The sequence below is a fragment of the Gouania willdenowi genome, chromosome 6, assembly GCF_900634775.1.
Source record: "Gouania willdenowi chromosome 6, fGouWil2.1, whole genome shotgun sequence".
NCBI lineage: Eukaryota > Metazoa > Chordata > Actinopteri > Blenniiformes > Gobiesocidae > Gouania > Gouania willdenowi.
The window spans coordinates 34,615,505-34,634,516 of NC_041049.1; the positions used below are offsets into that span (position 1 = coordinate 34,615,505).

The 19,012-nt window shown below is 41.1% G+C and overlaps 1 protein-coding gene across 4 annotated transcripts in view; it reads right to left on the minus strand.

Annotated features, from left to right (window-relative positions):
• tspan18b (tetraspanin 18b) overlaps positions 1-19,012 on the minus strand; it is an 87,364-nt gene that overhangs the window by 7,326 nt on the left and 61,026 nt on the right. For all 4 annotated transcript variants that reach the window (XM_028449030.1, XM_028449031.1, XM_028449033.1 and 1 more), the window contains one exon: positions 550-645. In XM_028449030.1, the coding sequence (XP_028304831.1) occupies positions 550-645 (96 nt within the window). The remainder of the gene's footprint in view (positions 1-549; positions 646-19,012) is intronic.

Sequence of the window (19,012 nt, forward strand, 5' to 3'; positions counted from 1 at the left end):
CGATATTTCTCTTACAATCCCTTTCTTCCCCTCACCACTTAAGGTCAGTTCAGAATGCGAGGACAGGAAGCAGTGGAGTCCATCAATAGATACATATCAGCTGACGATCCAGCAAGTTCATTCTTTGCTCTGCTGGTTGCATTATTATCACAACCCTGGACGAGCTCATCTGAGTGGAGTCTCTAAATGCTTTGGCTGCGCTCAATAAAGCAGGATAAGAGATTGCACTTCTCACACTGACCACCCCCACCCCCGAAACTTTCAAACCAACAAGATTACCCCAGATTGTCTGATCAAGACTGATAAACTCAGGTGTCAGTCACAGGCTTCGCACAGCAAACCGAGGCTCAGATGTGTGTCAGCACACTAAAATTCAATCAAAAGGGAGTTTAATAGAATCAAGATTGCCTCGTCTAATGAAATGCAAATGTGGTTCCATTAGTCACTCGCACAGAGACCTTGAGGATCCCCATCTTAAATCAGCACATTGACACTAATTTATAGGAGGGCCAGATTAAGTAGCTTTCACAAATAAATGGAAATACTTACAAAGATGAGGAAATTGAAGACAAACATGAGGTACTTGATGCAGCTGAGACAATCCCCATCCATGGTTGTCCCTTGAGCTGAAGCTTCTCCCTGACCCTGAAGGAAAGCAACAGGAAACACTTGATCAATCCACAAAGTGCTCCCATTGTATGGGGCCATTATTGTAACAAAACTATTTGTATGTGCGTAATACAATCCCTGTCCCTTTTTGATATATATATATATATATATATACATATTTTTTTTTTTAACTATAACGTATATGTTATATAACTATGTCATATAACTTATAAAGAAAACGTGTTTATGCCCACCAAACCACCTCCAACAACGCAGAAGAAGAGGAAGAGAAAACTACTGCTAAAAAATCAGAAGAAATGGACACTCGCTGCATGCACCAATACTGCTTTCTTTGTCTTAAGAAAAAGATTATTACATCTGATCAGTTACGAGGCGTCTTTATGGATACTGGATGATGACTTGATAATTCGTTGCCTCTGCTCCTTGTGACAGAGAGGCAGATGCCATCAAAGACGAAACAAACGAACACTATCCTTGTACACAACAGTACACATTTCATATACTGTTTGTTTTTTGGTTATTGCGTCTCAAAGCAAAATTAAAATAACAAATAAACAGTGTGGTTATTTTCTTTTCCTAATTTAAAACCAAAACGGAAATACAGAAAAATCTAAAACTAGACAAGCAGTGGTTTTCTGTGGTGTAATGAATCTACTGGCGCTCCTCTTTTATTGTGATCGACTTCCGTGTGTGTTGACGGCTGAACGTAAGCATCTTGTTACAAAAACATTCACAGACTGAATGAAAACAAATAATATTTATTTAAAAAAAAAAGAAGAAATAAAGTGTATTGTGAAATTTGCCTCCGTCTGGAGAGTCTGTCACTTATTACCAGAGACAACCACTGTTTTAAAGTGGTATTGCACAAGATACAAGTATTAAAAAGTTGCAGATCGTATTCGTAAAATGTGTTCCAAAAGTCCCACACACAGAAACAGTCAAAAGAATGTTCCGTTTGATGACTCATGCATAGGGATGTTAATACAAACACAGATTGGATTACACACAGTCAACTTAATTTACAAATCCTAATTATACACACACGAATTGAAACACGCACCCACAGATCAAGGGACAGACACAGATTGGATTACGCACACACAATAATGTTGTTACAATAATGGCCAAATTCACGCAAGCGTCGGTATTTATCAATTCTGACGTGATCGTACGCTACGATCAGATTTCATGTCTGGTGCAACTTTGTGTACGCCAGTGTTAATTTTTACAAGAAATTTTAATTTATTTGTAATCAAGATTTAGTCATCTAATTTGTTTTAATTTTAGTCTTATTTTAGTTGACTAAAATACCAACCAATTTTAACTAAACCAACTGTAATTTATGTACACAGTGTACATCCCATCCAATACAAAGTTACAGTATTCTACATAACAAACGGAAAAAAATACTGTATACAGTTACAGTGAAAAAACAACAACAATGCTGCATCCTCTCTTCTGTTTCGGTCTGGCCACAGCACCTCATCCACATCACAAGCAATATTTTCCCTGGCCAAGCAGCGGGGAAAATATCACCTAGCATGGCCAATCAGCAATGAATAGCATCAACTGCTATATCTCCACATTCGTCTCCCATGACTCCTCTGGCTCTACCTCTGTTTTCAATGTTGGCATCCATTGCTCCAAAACAGAAAAGCTTACCTGTTGCCCTTTTATGTTAAAGTTTTGGCGAGTAATGGCAAAACTGTGTGAGTTTGCCCCTATGATAAGTCAGTGGGCATAGTAGGGCAATCAACTTCAGAATTTTAAATGATTGAGTATTCCTTGTGAAAACAAGATATTTTCTTCATGAAAATTGTGCCATATAAAATATTAGATTCCTAGAAATGTGTGTCTCTTGCTGCAAAAGACAAATTGTAAATAAACAACCAACCATCTTCAGTGGCTGGATGCATTGGGATGACTTTTATTCAATGGAAACGTGGAGGTATTATTAAGGAAAAAAGACAGGACATTTTGAATGGTGCTGAGCCAAAGAGACGCAATATAGAGTTGTAATCAATGCCAGGTTTGCTTCAGGTCAGTGTAGGGCTGAACGATTAATTGCATTTGCGATATTATCGTAATATCATAAAACGTGATTTTCCTGTTAAGTTCAGAGTGTTTAAGGAGTGCAGTTGACACATGCTTACATGTTTCATTAAATGTGAAGTTAGATAGATATGTTGAAGAGGTAAAGCGACAGATTTGTTTGCTTTATTGTTGAAATCTGTGCTTTATAATTGACATTTTATATTTATTTAAAGTTAAACAAATCTGAAATTGTTTAATATGAAACAGATTGATTTATTGCTTGTGTTCATTGAAAAATACGTGACAAGAAGCAGGTTCAGCCCTAGGTCAGTGTAGGAGCTCTGCTGCTCCTCAGGTTTAGTCAACTAATGAACCTTCATCGACTACTGGATTGACTCTGGGTAAAATAATCCAAAAAGCAGTTGCTTACCAGTTTTCATTGGATTCATTTATTTGATCCAGGGTTTTCATTTTAAAGCATTTTTCATCCCTGCTCCCTTTCATCTTTATGATATCTAGCTATGCACGTAATATCTAATATCATGACTACTTCTTTTTAGATGGTATATATACAGATCACATGTAGCTTGTGAAGGAAAGTAGCTTTTTTTTTTAATCGTTGTACACCTTTTGTCCTAAAGGTGTTCGTGCATGTGCATTGTAAGAGTTTGAGGTAAGCTGGTCCATGGCACTGCTTCAACAGCGTGATACCCTCACGAGGAGCAACCAGGACTTCAAACTTGTTTGATTTTCTTGCAACCATATGAATACTGATCCGGAGGTGTTAATCGCTTCACGTGACCCTGTGTGTACTACACGATGCACGATTTAGCTGAGACTTAGCTTGATCCCAAAAATAGTCACACAGGTGAAAAATCGGCTCAAAATGGGCCAAAAATCTCAATGTATGCCTTCCTAATTAAGAGGAGGGTCTGCAGTTCAAATCCCACTCCATTCTAAATGTTGTCATTCTGTCATTGGGTTAGATGCCACCTGCGTTGCCTTTGGTAAATGAGAATGTGAGGCAGTCAGAAATGCAATTGGTGCAAAATGACAGCCAAATTTATTTCAGATTACTCCAGGGCAATGTGGTTTGAAAGGTAGCAGTAACTATAATGACTGGTTCATCAACAGTATTAGCACTATCATCAATTTATCTGTAAATCACCCCAATTATTACCAAGATAAATAAAGTTATAAATGGAAGCTCCCAGTACCTTTTTTAATATTTTTTTCCAAGAATGGTTGAATGATTGGGCCCTACTTATCTGGGCAACACATGTGACCAGTAGGTACTGTGGAACAACCAGGCCTATGGAGAAGTTTTGGGAAATATGCTACAAAGTACCATTTGTTTGTTCCATCAATGTGAAGGTGATGTTGACATATACATTTTTTTCTCTTGCTTTATTCCTCACCTAGAAGTTGATAACCAGCTCTTGTTCAGTGCCTCTGTAAATCGTTGTGGTATGTTGGTATTGATTGGCCTCCTTCTGGCACTCAGAGCAGCCAACAGCTCCAAGGTAAAGATGGTCTTTAATTAAAACTGCTGATAAGGCCTACTGAAACTTGCAAATGAGAATGTACCTACAGGGTTCTCACCAGGAATTTTCCACTGCATAGAGTACGTGGTGCACGAGCGAGCGTGGAAAATTTTGAAATGTATAACTTTTTGAGGGCCAAAATTAGTGAAGTAAATATAAAGTTGTTTTTTTTAATCTTTGTTACTGCCTAACTTTTAGGCGTGTGCCATCTAAGGGACCTCACAATTTCATTCAATTTCAATTCAGGGTGCTACGATTTGATTAACTAACGATTATTACGATATTGACAATTATCACAATTTTTATCATTTTAATTTTCAATTTTTATTATCTTTATATCAAATCACCAAATCCAACAGTATCATACTACAAAAGAAACAAATATATATAAAAATAACAAAAATATTAGCTCATTCAGCTAATTCAATCTGATCTAACACAAATGTATATCCAGTAAAAAATACTTCCAAATAAAACTTAAATGAGCAGCATGAATCCCACAAGACACATTTTGCTGAGCACAATCAAAGCAGATTTAATAAAACCTACATTATCAGCTCTCATAACACTTGTGGAATTTGGGTTTTTAAATAAAAAGTGGATGGATAAAAGAGCACAATGAATTATTTTAAGTTTTGAGAAAAATGTGCAGCTACTCATCATCGTTGTTGTCTTCACTTTCAAAATATTGTGTAAGAAAAGGAGCTGGTGGTCAACATGCTTCCATTCACTGTGCTCGACTGTGCAGTTACACAGTGGTCCGTGTTTCTAGACAGGTTGGGTGGGTGGCCGACATCCCCGCAGCGGCAACTGTCATGGCCCGTTCCTCATGTCGGGGCTCACTGAGGACAGTTAACGCAGGCATACACTGTGCCATTTTTGGCCCATTTTGAGCCGATTATCAACTCGTGCGACTATTTTGTGGGATCGTGTGAGTCTCTGCTAGATCGTGTGTCGTGCATCGTGTAGTGTACATGGGGTCACGAGAAGCGATTAATACCTCACGCCCAGCTCCCGATCAGCAATCGTAGGTCGTAAGGATTTCAAACATGTTTGAAATCCAGACGTTCCTCGTGAGGGTATCTCACAGTTGAAGCAGTGCCACAGACCGGCTTACCGTAAACGCTCACACTGCGCATGCGCGAACACCGTAGGACCGCTGTAAAATTGACTAACTGTACTGCCCACGTCTGTCCAACCAGCTCCTGGTCCATCACATCGCCGTCTTTTCTTTTTTAAAGCTCTTTTTGCTGAGATTTGCAAGTGTCTCTCCACTTCTGTGTTTTTTTTCTTAGTCTATTTTAATGGCGACGCTTCAGTGTTCTTCTTTTTCTTCTAATTTGTACATTGCATTTCCGGAAACAAGACCCTGACGTGTCGTGTATGAACGTACAGTGTCAGCAGTCAGATCGTGTCAGTGTCGGTCCGTACAGTGTGAGAACATGCATCGTGAGCTGCGACATTCGGGCTCTGTGTCTTAGTCGCACAGTTTGAGCTGGAGCTGAGAACAACGATTGAAAAAAATCGCACAGTGTATCTCAGCCTTAAGTCAGCGAGGTAAACATGTCCACGGCGGCGATTTGGGTGCAGGGTGGTGCATTCACTGCCGGGCCCTTCCAGGCCAAGGCATGTTTGAGCCTCCGTGCATAGCGGAGTCCGGAATGTCTGCACTCCCGAGCTTACATACGTGGACGGTAAGTATGGTTACATGAGCAGAGGATGCACACAGGCAGCATCAGGGGCAGCGAAAGGGCTGCAGGGATCCTCAGGTAAAGACAGGAGCGTCCAAGCCAATCGCCTGCATAAAATAGATGGTGCGGCTGATGTATGTGTTTCTGGGTTATGCAGATTAAAAACAGAGGTAAAAAAAACCCATGCACACCTCGGAGTACCTTTAATGTCGAAGTGTGCAAAAATTATTACAACGGTGCCGATTAAAAAAGGAAAAAAACAACAGAAAATCCCCTCTGTTGCTGAAAACTGAACGTAGGGAGCGTAATTTCTCCGTTGGGGAGCCCCTACACTCAACAGCACTGATGAAAACCCTGAACTATATGGAATGTATAACTAACAGTGTTGGGAACATTACTTTAAAAAAGTAATTAGTTATAGTTACTCACTACTTGTTCCAAAAAGTAACTGAGTTAGTAACTGAATTACTCTATAATAAAAGTAAGTCATTAGCAAGGAAAGTAACTTTTTGTGTTACTGTTTAAAAAAAAAAAAAAAGTTGCTATATGTCAAATAATTCAGATTTTTTAGATGCGTGTGTCGTTGTGAGGTGCTTCATTAATTTTGAGTTGCTTACAACAGATGTGGACAAAGTCTTCACTCCTGGATATAATGAACACTTCACAAGCACGTTCTTACCTTTGACCACAATTTAAAGTAGTGTTTGTATCGCCACCTTAAAAATGAGTGTGTCAACTCAATATGATTCAAAGATAGAACAAGCAAATTCAGGTGGTCACTTTTCAGTAAAAATGATGAAGCAAGTCCATTTTTTGTCTCTTTTTGCCAAATAAATGGATCAAAGGACAGATGCTGTCAGCCTGCTTTATACTCAATGGTCACGTCTCACAAAAACAGCAAACTTAGTTTGTCACAACACACAGCCTGCATAAAAAAGCACCATTAATAACAGTGATCCTCGATCTTGAAATTGAAAAGGTTAGATCATGAGCCACTTGAATGTCCAGGACACTCAAATCGATCACCTGTAATTGAGCCCTTGGGCGACACATTTAACTCTATGATGCAGCTGCAGATGTGTTTTACCAGTTTATTAGACTCACTGGTAAAATAAACTGTGGAACCACACAGAGGCCACATCATTCTTCATCTTAATTAAAAAAGTATTTTCAACAAAAAAAGGACAGAAGGGAACTAGATTAGTTACAGTTAATATATACTGACTGTGCTGGTGACGTGCTGACGTGGTGACGTATCGATCATTTCCTGTTTACACTCTACCGCTGTTTGCAGCGCTCTACTACTGTGTTCTGCTAACTCTAATCAAACTTGTTGTCATTGATATTTTAGCCTTGAAAACACTTGTTTTAATTTTTTACCGTACAGTTAAACGTACGAAGGTTAAGTAAAAAGCAATCTCGCCTCTTATAGGCAGTACAATCTCCTTTAAACTTCCTTTTGTCCTTAGCTTAGCTTAGCTTAGCTTAAATTTAGCACCTATGGCTTCTCTCTCCTCCCCTCCGCTCTCCTGCCCGGTGTGTCAGATGTTTAGTTACTCCTCGTCCTCCTTTAGGGACAATGGTAGTTGCATAAAGTGTAGCGTACTGTTAGATATGGAGGCGAGGATCAACAATCTGGAGAAGCGGTTCCGCACCCCTGATACCAAAACCGAAGCTAGCAAGCAGGACCTAGCCGGTGCGGACCGTGCTAGCTCTAGCTTAGCCTCCCCCCCGGCCAGCAATGAGTGGGTTACTGTCCGTGGTAAGCATAGTCGAAGGTCAAAAAGCCGCTCGGGACACCACCATGTTCACGTCTCAAACAGGTTCTCCCCCCTCTGTGAGGACAACACACTCACCGGGGAACAAACTCTGATAATTGGCGACTCCATAGTGAGAAACGTGAAGCTAGCGAAGTCAGCGGGCATCGTGAGGTGCATCCCAGGGGCCAGAGCGGGCGACATAGAATCAAATCTAAAGTTGCTGGCAAAGAGTAATCGTAAGTTTGATAGGATAGTCCTCCATGTCGGCACTAATGACTCCCGACGTCGTCAGTCGGAAGCAACCAAAGTGAACATTGAATCAGTTTGTGCTTATGCTAAAACAATGTCGGACTCCGTAATTTTCTCTGGTCCCTTACCAAATCTGACCAGTGATGACATGTATAGCCGCATGTCATCATTTAACCGCTGGCTATCGAGGTGGTGTCCAGAAAACGAGGTGGGCTTCATTGATAATTGGAGATCCTTCTGGGGAAAACCGAACCTGATAGGAAGAGATGGAATCCATCCTACTTTGGAGGGAGCATCTCTACTATCAGAAAACATGGCACATTTATGACATCTCATGAATGAGACCATGTTACAGAGGGGGAGTCCTCCACGCCCCTCTGCGCTTGCCTTAGGACAGTTTCCCTCCCATTGCTATCAGGATAGCTGTGTTCATCGCCATGACAACTGTTGTGATGGTGATGAATATTATTTTATGGAGACGGTGTCAGTCCCCCGACCCATATTTCACAATGATTTTAACATAAAATCAAATAAAAGAGCTATCAATTATAAAAATCTGAAAAAAATTAAAATCTCAAATCTAGAAACACCAAAACATAAAACCATTAGATGTGCTCTATTAAATATTAGATCACTGAGATCCAAATCTCTACTAGTAAATGACCTTATCTCAGAAAATAACCTTGATTTATTCTGTTTAACTGAAACATGGCTGTATCAAGATGAATATGTTAGTTTAAATGAAGCCACTCCTCCCAGTCATTTAAATACTCATATGCCACGAGACATAGGCCGTGGAGGTGGTGTAGCAGCTATTTATCATTCCTCTCTCCTAATCTATCCTAAACCAAAGGCCAGTTACACTTCCTTTGAAAGCCTGGTTCTAAATTTATCTCATATCGAATCAAAAACCTGCCAGCCAGTCTTATTTGCGATAATTTACCGTCCTCCAGGCCCTTATTCTGAATTTCTATCAGAATTCTCTGAGTTTATATCAAACTTAGTCCTCAGTTCTGATAAAATACTGATAGTAGGAGATTTTAATATCCATGTGGACAAAGATAGTGATAGCCTGAGCTCAGCCTTTATGTCCCTAATAGACTCAGTTGGCTTTTTTCAAACTATTAATGAAGCTACTCATCGTTTAAATCATACTCTTGATCTTGTTCTAACATATGGCCTTGATATTAATGAACTAAAAGTCTACCCTGAAAATCCTCTGCTATCAGATCACTTTTTAATATCTTTTAACATTATCCTAGAGGATCTCGCACTGTGCAATAAAATAGTTACAAGTAGAAATCTATCCAACAGTGCTGTGGCTAAATTTAAAGAGGCCATTCCTGCTGCCTTAAACTCAGTGCACCATCCAATAAATAACTATGATATTAATTATAACCCCTCTCAACTGGATCTGCTTGTCGATAGCTCTGCTAGTCTACTAAAATCCACCTTGGACTCAATTGCCCCATTGAGGGAAAAAACTATTAAACGTCAGAGGAAAGCTCCGTGGTTTAGCTCTGAAACTCACACACTCAAACAAACAACCCGTAAATTAGAGAGAATGTGGCGCTCCAATAAAACAGAGGAGTCACGAATACTTTGGCAAGAAAGCCATAGTAAATACATGACAGCCTTACGACATAGTCGATCTACATACTATTCCTCACTAATTGAAGAAAATAAAAATAATCCGAGGTACCTTTTCAGCACTGTAGCCAGGCTAACACAAAGTCAGAGCTCTATTGAGCCCATGATTCCTCTAGCCCTCAGCTGTGAGGACTTTATGACATTTTTTAACGATAAAATTCACAAGATTAGAGATAAAATTAGCCACTCCCTGCCTTCACCTGGGCCTGCTGTACCATTAAATGTAAATAGGCCTAACCTAAACTGTTTCACACATATAGGACTTCAGGAACTTAACTCTATTATTTCATCCTCCAAACCATCGACCTGCCTTTCAGATCCGATCCCAACTAAGCTGTTTAAAGAAGTTGTTCCCCTAGTCTGCCCATCTTTGTTGGAGACAATAAATATATCCCTATCAATAGGCTACGTGCCACAGTCCTTTAAAGTAGCTGTAATCAAACCCCTTCTCAAAAAACCTACTCTTGATTCCAGCACTTTAGCAAACTACAGGCCTATATCTAATCTTCCTTTTATTTCAAAGATTCTTGAGAAAGTTGTGGCAGCTCAGCTCTGTGAATTTCTTCAAAACAACAGCCTGTTCGAGGACTTCCAGTCAGGCTTTAGAGCTCAACACAGCACAGAGACTGCTTTAGTTAAAGTAACTAATGATCTACTCTGGGCTTCAGATGAAGGACGACTCTCAGTGCTGGTTTTATTAGATCTTAGTGCAGCTTTTGACACTATAGATCACTATATTCTACTAGAGAGATTAGAGAAATTACTTGGAATCACAGGGACTGCCCTAAACTGGTTTAAGTCCTACCTATCTGATAGGTACCAGTTTGTACACGTGAATAATAAGTCTTCTGTGTACACTAAAGTAAGCTACGGGGTTCCTCAGGGCTCTGTGCTAGGTCCAATCCTCTTCTGTATCTATATGATCCCCCTTGGTAATGTTATGAGAAAATACTCTGTTAACTTCCACTGCTATGCTGATGATACCCAACTGTATGTATCAATGAAGTCAGGTGAGACAAATCAGCTATCTAAACTTGAGGCCTGTCTAAAGGACATTAGGGCCTGGATGGACCAAAATTTTCTTCTTCTCAACTCAGACAAGACTGAGGTCATTGTACTGGGCCCGCGACACCTTAGAGAAACCTATGCTAGCCTAACTGCCCTAGATGGCATTACTCTGGCACAAAGCACAACTGTTAGAAACCTTGGGGTTCTATTTGATCAGGACTTATCCTTCAACTCTCACATAAAACAAACTTCAAGAACTGCCTTCTTTCATCTCCGTAACATTGCTAAAATCAGATCTATCCTGTCTCAGGGCGACGCCGAAAAACTAGTCCATGCTTTTGTTACCTCTAGACTGGATTATTGTAATTCTCTTTTAGCAGGCTGCCCGAGCAAGTCGCTTAAGACACTTCAGCTGGTTCAAAATGCTGCAGCACGTGTACTGACTAAAACTAGGAGAAGAGATCACATTACTCCTGTATTAGCCTCTCTGCATTGGCTTCCCATAAAATATAGAATAGAATTCAAGATTCTTCTTCTCACTTATAAAGCCCTAAATGGACAGGCACCGGTCTATCTCAAGGAGCTTGTAGTGCCATACAATCCCCCCAGAACACTACGCTCTCAAAATGCTGGACTACTCGTTGTTCCATTCATCTCTAAAAGTAGTATAGGAGGAAGAGCTTTCAGTTATCAGGCCCCACTTCTCTGGAACCATCTACCAACCACGGTTCGGGGGGCAGACACCCTCTCTACCTTTAAGGTTAGGCTCAAAACATTCCTCTTTGATAAAGCTTTTAGTTAGGAACCAGCTCATAGCTCATAATTAAGATGCAATAGGCATAGACTGCCGGGGGGGGGGGTCTGGCATGCTCGGTTGGAGAGAGGTTGGAGAGGGCGTTAAGAGAGAGGTCATTTAGGTTAGAGAGGGACCGGAGAGGGTCCCATTCCTCTTTCAAACACTCCCTCTATGTCTTCTTACTCCCTTGTGTGTTTGCTCCTGTACTCCTTCTGGCTTTTGTCTTGCAGGTCCGTGGGATCCTCAGTGTGGAGTTACAGAGACTCAGCGGCTCTGTCTCCACCCTTTCCTCTGCACACACCCAACACAGCATAACGTGGATGGCTGTTCATCATAGGAATGGGATCCACACAAGGTTCCTGCTGCTTAACAGAAGGTTTTCCTTGCCGCCATGATGAATTCATGTTGGGTGTGGGATACATATGTATGTGTATATACGTATATATGCATATGTGTGTATCCATAAAATGAAGAGTCCGTCCTTAAGACTGCTCTACTGTAAAGTGCCTTGAGATACCATTGGTTATGATTTGGCGCTATACAAATAAAGATTGATTGATTGATTGATTGATATACATGTATACATATAAAACAAAAGGAGGATGGCATGTGTGTGTGTGAGCACGTGTGTGGTTATTAATAGCCAGGTGCATGAGATGGAGTAATAAATGAAAAATAGAAAATTACTAATTAATCATTATTGCTATTAGTATATCACCATCATTGCCGTTGCCACTACCACCCCACCAGACCAATAAAAGCGCCAATCCGGAAGGATCACACCCCGGTCCCCAAGGGCCCACCCCCCAGTACCGTTGCTCCAAACAAACCCCCAGTGACCGAACACCAAAAACAAACCTGGTAGGCACCCCCTCCACGAGCCAACAGTCCCCCGCCCCGGGATCCGAGTGCGACCCACCGAGGGACACTGACCCCACCCAAATCTCCAATGGAAAAAGTTTATTTATTTATTTTCTGATTTGGTTCTTGTGTACAGAGGTATTTTTTTTAACAGACCACCCCCTAACCCTGGGGAGGAAGCCAGTCTGTCCTCAACCAGTGTGGTCCATTTTCAATAGCTGAATTAATTTATAAATCTAAGTTGGTTTAATTTACTATTTGAATTGTGTTTGGAATTCTATTTTGATCGGTTTTGAAGGTTTGGACAGAGCCAACACCCCCCAGCAAAGCGCACCCAGAACAAGAGATGGGAGACCACCCACCATTGGCGGGAAAAGATCCTCCACAAAAGGCCCATTCAAAACAACGCTGCCCAGGGGAGAACCCCAGGACCAGGGAATGGGGGACACGACACCCACGGGCAGACACCGCCAGTAGGGCAGCAGCAACAATAACTAATATATATATACACAGCATATTTACTATATATATAATACAGTAAATATATATAGTAAATATGCTGTTTGACAGTGAGCAGAAAACAGGTAACTACGCTAACAATAATAACTAGAACTGCAAGCAGTTATGAAAGGGGGCCAAGCCTTCTCGCGCAACTCGGACCCCAGGCTTTGCGGAGCCCCTGAAAGTACGTCACGACGGAAGACGGGCTCGTGGCGAGCGTCAGGACACAGGCCAACGTGCCATTTGCTGTGAACAGGTGGCTATGAAGTTTTGGAAGATGTGACTTACAGTGTGAAAATTTCAGGCCAAAATGTGTTTGCACCCATTTTTGCGCCACCTAGTGGTGCACTTTTTGGTATGGGTGATCTGTGTGCTCTTCTATGGTTACCCTGTAAATTTCACATCCCTCAACATAATACTTAAATTTGGTAAAAATCGGTCTTGCCATTTATGAGATATACATTTTCCATATTTGCAGCGCCCCCTAGTGGCGTAAATTAGTAAAATTTTGCTTATACCCTTACAGTCACATGTCAACCAAGGATCTCAGATTTGGTGTTGTTAGCATTTATTTTGACCGAGATATGCAACAGTTATGCATTTTTATAGCTAGCTAGAAAAATGTACTCAGTAATTATTCGCGCACATTTTGAGCCAACAAAATTATTTTATCAGCTTTAGATCAGATCCAACTGAAGACTCTACGTGCCAAGTTTCATGCCGATTAAACAAAACCCCAAGGAGTAATTTGAAAAAGTAGGTTTTTGATATGTAGTGACTTACAAAGAGCAATGTGCTGTGGGAGTGGGCGTGGCCTATGTCAGAAGATGCAACTCTATGTAGGGAACATGTGGATATGAAGTTTTTAATAATGTGAATTAAATTGTGAACGTTAAAGGCCAAAATGTTTTTGCAATTATAGCGCCACCTAGTGGCGCAATTTTTGGTATGGGTGATCTGTGTGGTCTTCTATATCTACCCTGTAAATTTCACTGCCCTCAACATAATAATTCAGCAGAAATAAATGTTTGTTTATTTATGTGTTTTTATGTCATTAGCCACGCCCACTTTGACCAATCGTGAATAACTTTGAGATATCGCCTCAGGAGGGACCCAAGATCATACCCTCCAAATTTGGTAAAAATTGGTCGTGCCAAATAAGATATATAAATATTCATTATTTGTAGCGCCCCCTAGTGGTCTATATCATTCAAATTTGGCGCATACCCTCACAGTGACATGCCAACTATGGATCTCAGCTTTGGTGTTGTTAGCATTTATTTTGACCGAGATATGTGCCAGTTTGCATTTTTATAGCTTGCTAGAAAACTGTACTCGTTAAGAATTTACGCATAATTTACCCGAACAAACTCATAGCGTTAACTGGAGATTACGTCCAACTGAAGACTCTACGTGCCAAGTTTCACGCTGATTGGACAAAACCCCAAGGAGGAGTTCGAAAAAGTAGGTTTTTCAGTTTTTGCGATTTTGCTCTGAGAAAAGTTTGGGCGGAAATGGGCGTGGCCTAGCCCAGGTGATTCGGTGCTATTCAAGAAATCAGTGGATATGAAGGTTTTAAATTTGCAACAAACGGTGTGGGAGTTATTGACCAAAACACGTTGACCTGTGTTATAGCGCCACCTGCTGGCGGACATATGTGAATTTTTGTGTCCAAGGTCCCCTGGGGGTTTTGGACCCAACCACCAAAGGGCACTGCCCTATCTTGCACGGTTTAGCCTGCAGCACCACTTTTACCCAAGGAAACATAATAAAAATAAATATAATAAAAATCCTTACGATTACAATAGGGTTCCTAGCACCGCTGGTCCTAGGAACCGCGTATGTTCCCTGGCCCCGCGGGCTTGGCCCCCTAATAATGATTACCAACACAAATATCCAAAATGACTAAAATAACCAGGTTTTGTATCTACTTGTACTGTTTGTCTTGCAACAAAAAAGAAAAGGAAAAAAAGTATTTTCAATGACTGTCACAGAAAGGAGCTTTGTAGAATGCTGGATGCTAAGCAGCAACAGCAACGTTATGCTACAGAACAGCTTGTAGGCAACTTACAGAGAGTAAAAAGGCAGCTCAATAGCAGCATAGTGCAGTGTGTGGGTGTCACTCACACAGGAAGCAAAGAAACTCAGCAGCATTAAAAAGTAAAACTAATGAGTTCAACCAAAGCTTTTGTTTTGAAAAGTCAGATAAGATACCTAAAGAAGAAGGATTCATGAGGCTAAATAATTGATAGTAGGGGTGCAACTAAATACTATCTAAATTGTCAACTAGTCCTATGAATACTGTAGTTAACTAGTTACATCCTGTGGCTTGTTTATGCAGCTTCCCACATGAAGTTACATTTCTGTTCAATAAAAAAAATATAAAGTATGGCAGCGCTCATTAAAAAAAGATCATCTTTAATTAAAATGTTTTTTTTTAAACTTTAGTTTGATAATTTGAATATATGCAAAAAGTAATACAGCACAAAAGTGCACACAAATCAACATAACTACTAACATTTCCCATGTCTATAGAAGAAAACAGGAGTATACCCAAATGCCAATACCCTTGAGGGGGTGGGCACAGATGGCTGTGTGTAGCTGTAAATCCTGGTGACACTATTCTGACCCATGTAGGTGCAGAAAATGTTGTGCAAACCACAGAAGGCTGATTTCCTCTTAACCGGCAGCTGACACACGCCTGAGCAAAAGGCTGCTTAAATGGAGAGGACTTCTACAGTGAACAAATGCACAGTCACAAACAGACTCACCATGTGTTGTCAACATTACTGCAGGCCACATTCCTGACATCCCAACTCGGCACATAGCCAGGTTTTAGCTCAACACTAGTTGCTCACACTCCCACGATACAATTTGTTCCCATTCTTTGAATTGGAGAAGGTCGGTCACTGATAACTTTTTATACATTATCTTGTGAGGAGGCCATGTGATTAAGATGAGCTGATTTAGGCTTTCAGTGAACCTGAGTACTGTGATCCAGCAGAGACTCTCACTCAGTTCTTTCAGCAGCACTTCTATCAGCCTAGTTAAGATAAAATCCAGCTTGGTGAGTTTGGATCAATGCCAGACCCAGAAAGACATGCATTGATCCAGTTGAGATCCTGTAGCAGCTCAGTGTTTGGCAGTGACATATGTGGTTGCTGCAGACAATGAATACATACAGTAAACACTCTGACATTGCTACTTGTTTGGACCTAGCAAAGGATGACGCTGTGCCTTTAGGGGTTTTCCAATTGGATGACTTTTATAACTTTCTCCAACAGCCTTGTTTATATCTTTAACAGCTTAGGGTGTGCTCATACTGCTAGCTCGGGTTGTTCCAAGCTCACAGCAGGAATCCCCCCTCCCTGTCTCTTTTCTAGCACGGTAGAGCGGACGTGATCACCAGCTCAACTTGGTTCCCACAGACAAACACGTCATCACGTTAATTTATGACACACGTATGGCGTTACGTCACCATTCAGCGACTCTGGGTTTGCTGTTGACAGTACATGCTGTTAATTTCATATCTTCTGTTGCGTAGTGTAACTACTACAACCACATGTGTCCTGTCCACAAAATACCAGTAATATGTTATACATTTGCAGCAGTAAAATGTACCATTTCCATATTTTTTGGTTTATATGGGTAAATATACCAGTGATATGTATTTATACCCTCGGAAATACCCAGACCTGATGATGAGCTGCTACACTCCGTTACTGTCCCGCTGTAGGCTGAGCAAAGTGAAGTCCTGACGGTCACGTTGTCCTCTGCCTCCCTGAGTTCTCTGTGGTGTCGTTCATATATCCTCAGGTAACGCCATCTCTGACCTTTTAATCGGCTTACGAGCACTTCTGACACCGATATCATTGTGGAATGCAGATGTTTATGTGCCGTAAAGCGTTGCGCTGTACCAACGTCATCATGTTTCGCATGCGGGTAGCGTCGAGTTGTGTGTGCGTATGCGCGGCCCACCGTGCTAATCTGGCACGCTGTTTGGCCCACCTCTTCCAGCAGGACCATCAGGCCCTTAACCCCCACCCGCGGTGCAGTTCACACCTACACAGGCCAGACAATGGCCCCCCATGGTTTCACACATGCACAGAGCTGGTTAGGAACGGCCCTGGTTGCCAGTGTGAGAACACCCTTAAACATCTAGGCTTATTTATCGGTATCTATTTACTAAGATGTGATGTTAATATCTCTGAATACCTCAGGTTTCCAAATTGGGGGGTGTGGCGTCATGACGGGGGTGGGAAAATTGAGCATGAAAAATAGAAAAAACATGCTTGACATTCCAATTAAAATTGTAAAAAATACTCACGAGGAATAAAATGTATTGCATTTGAAAGATGGTACTTCCATTATTTTATACAGTATTATCATAACATTAGTTAATTAACATTTTTTCTTACAATAAAATCATTTATCGGCAATAATTTCACTGGACAATATATTGTCCAGTGAAATGTGTTACCACCACAGCCTTAGTTCACTAACACAATAGTCCTATCACTGTGAGCCATAACATTAGGGATCTGTTATTACTTGAGTCCGACTTTGGATTCACAGGAAACGTTGGATACATTGGCACTTGTTTTAAATATTTTAAATGAAAGCTACTTATAAGACAATTTACTTACACCTAAAGTTGTGTACATGTTAAACCTTGTTGCAAACTGTGAAACAGTTTTGCCACAAGTTGTTTTATGAGTCCAAGATACCATCCTTTTCATTGCTGCGACTGGTTACAATTCTCATGTGCCCATTGCTTCCTCTGTTGAAAGGTTTAAAAAAAAAGAATTCACATATCTTTCAGGCATTTTAAAGGCTACCAACTACTGTTGTAGTGAGTACTCGAGATCGGTCATCTTGGCACACACGCACACACGCACACGCACACACACGCACACACACACACACACGCACACGCGCACGCGCACGCGCACGCGCACGCGCACGCGCACGCGCACACGCACACGCACACGCACACGCACACACACACACACACACACACACACACACACACACACACAGGGATCACGGCGGCGCCCGCTGCTTATTGAAATGAGAAACAATCCATGTTTTCGTCTCCAATAATAACTGAAAAAGTCAATACATCTGTCAGTGGTCGCTTTGTGTAATAAGGGGTCACTAAATAAAGCCTCTCTCTCACTTTTTGGGAGACTATGGATGATTTGTGGGCATTAGGTAAACATTGTATTATATGTAAAAAAAAAAAACCCTGTAAGTTGCGGGACACTTATGATCTACACTTTTTTTTGGCGTCACACTTTGGCATAAAAATCCTTAATAACCTTTCAGCACATTCAGCACAAGTGTTCACTGAGGATGCTGGACCTCTTCTCCTTTTCTTGGACCTGTATCCAAGCTTTAGATATTAAGGAGTGGGATGCTGTTTTTCAGTCAATCAGAGCTCTTTTTATAAACCAAGTGTTCCATGAGCTGTTTTAGATGTTACTATTAGCTGCTGGACAAAAGCCAATGACCTTCCACGTCCTGTAGCGAAAGTGCAATGGCAGGTGTTGTTGCAGGAGCAGTCCGCATTGCAGTGTTAGGCACAATGGCTTCACGGCAAAGCAAGCAAAAAAGGCAGAACGAAGTGGATAAGAAATGGTCTAAAGCAGGGGTTCTCAAATGATCTTTAGAATTCAACAGTCTATACCGGTCTATGTGTCGAAGTGTCCTCGGGCAAGACACTGAACCCTAAATTGCTCCCAGTGGTTGACCAGCGCTTTGCATGGCAGCTCAGTCCCATTGGTGTGTGAATGTGTGAATGAGCCGATATTGTAAAGCGCTTTGAGACTACTTCAGTGTGGGAATAAAGCGCCATATAAATCAAGTCCATTTACCATATAAGTATAAGCTATACTTGCGGTACAGGCTGGGGTATCACGCGCAGGTCAAAACAAGACCTTAAGGATATTACGCGTGAATGTTTGTGTTATAGTTGGAGCTTCAGATGATAATCCCATGTAAAAAATTCACTGAAGTACACCAGAATTGTGCAACTACCTTTGTGTGAAGAGCAGAAGGGAAATCTGTATTACTGTACTTTCATCGGGCCATGTCATTTGCTATGTAGTATTGCTGTGGAAACCTGAAACCTGGCTTTCAGATGAGACGATGATGAGCAAACATATCAATATATATTGTATTTGGTCTTTTGCAGGCGGGTGTGATAACCTCTCATTTATCACACAAGGATCTTTTGACATATTTTGACATGAATGGGTACAGTTGTGTCATTGACCAATCATTTGT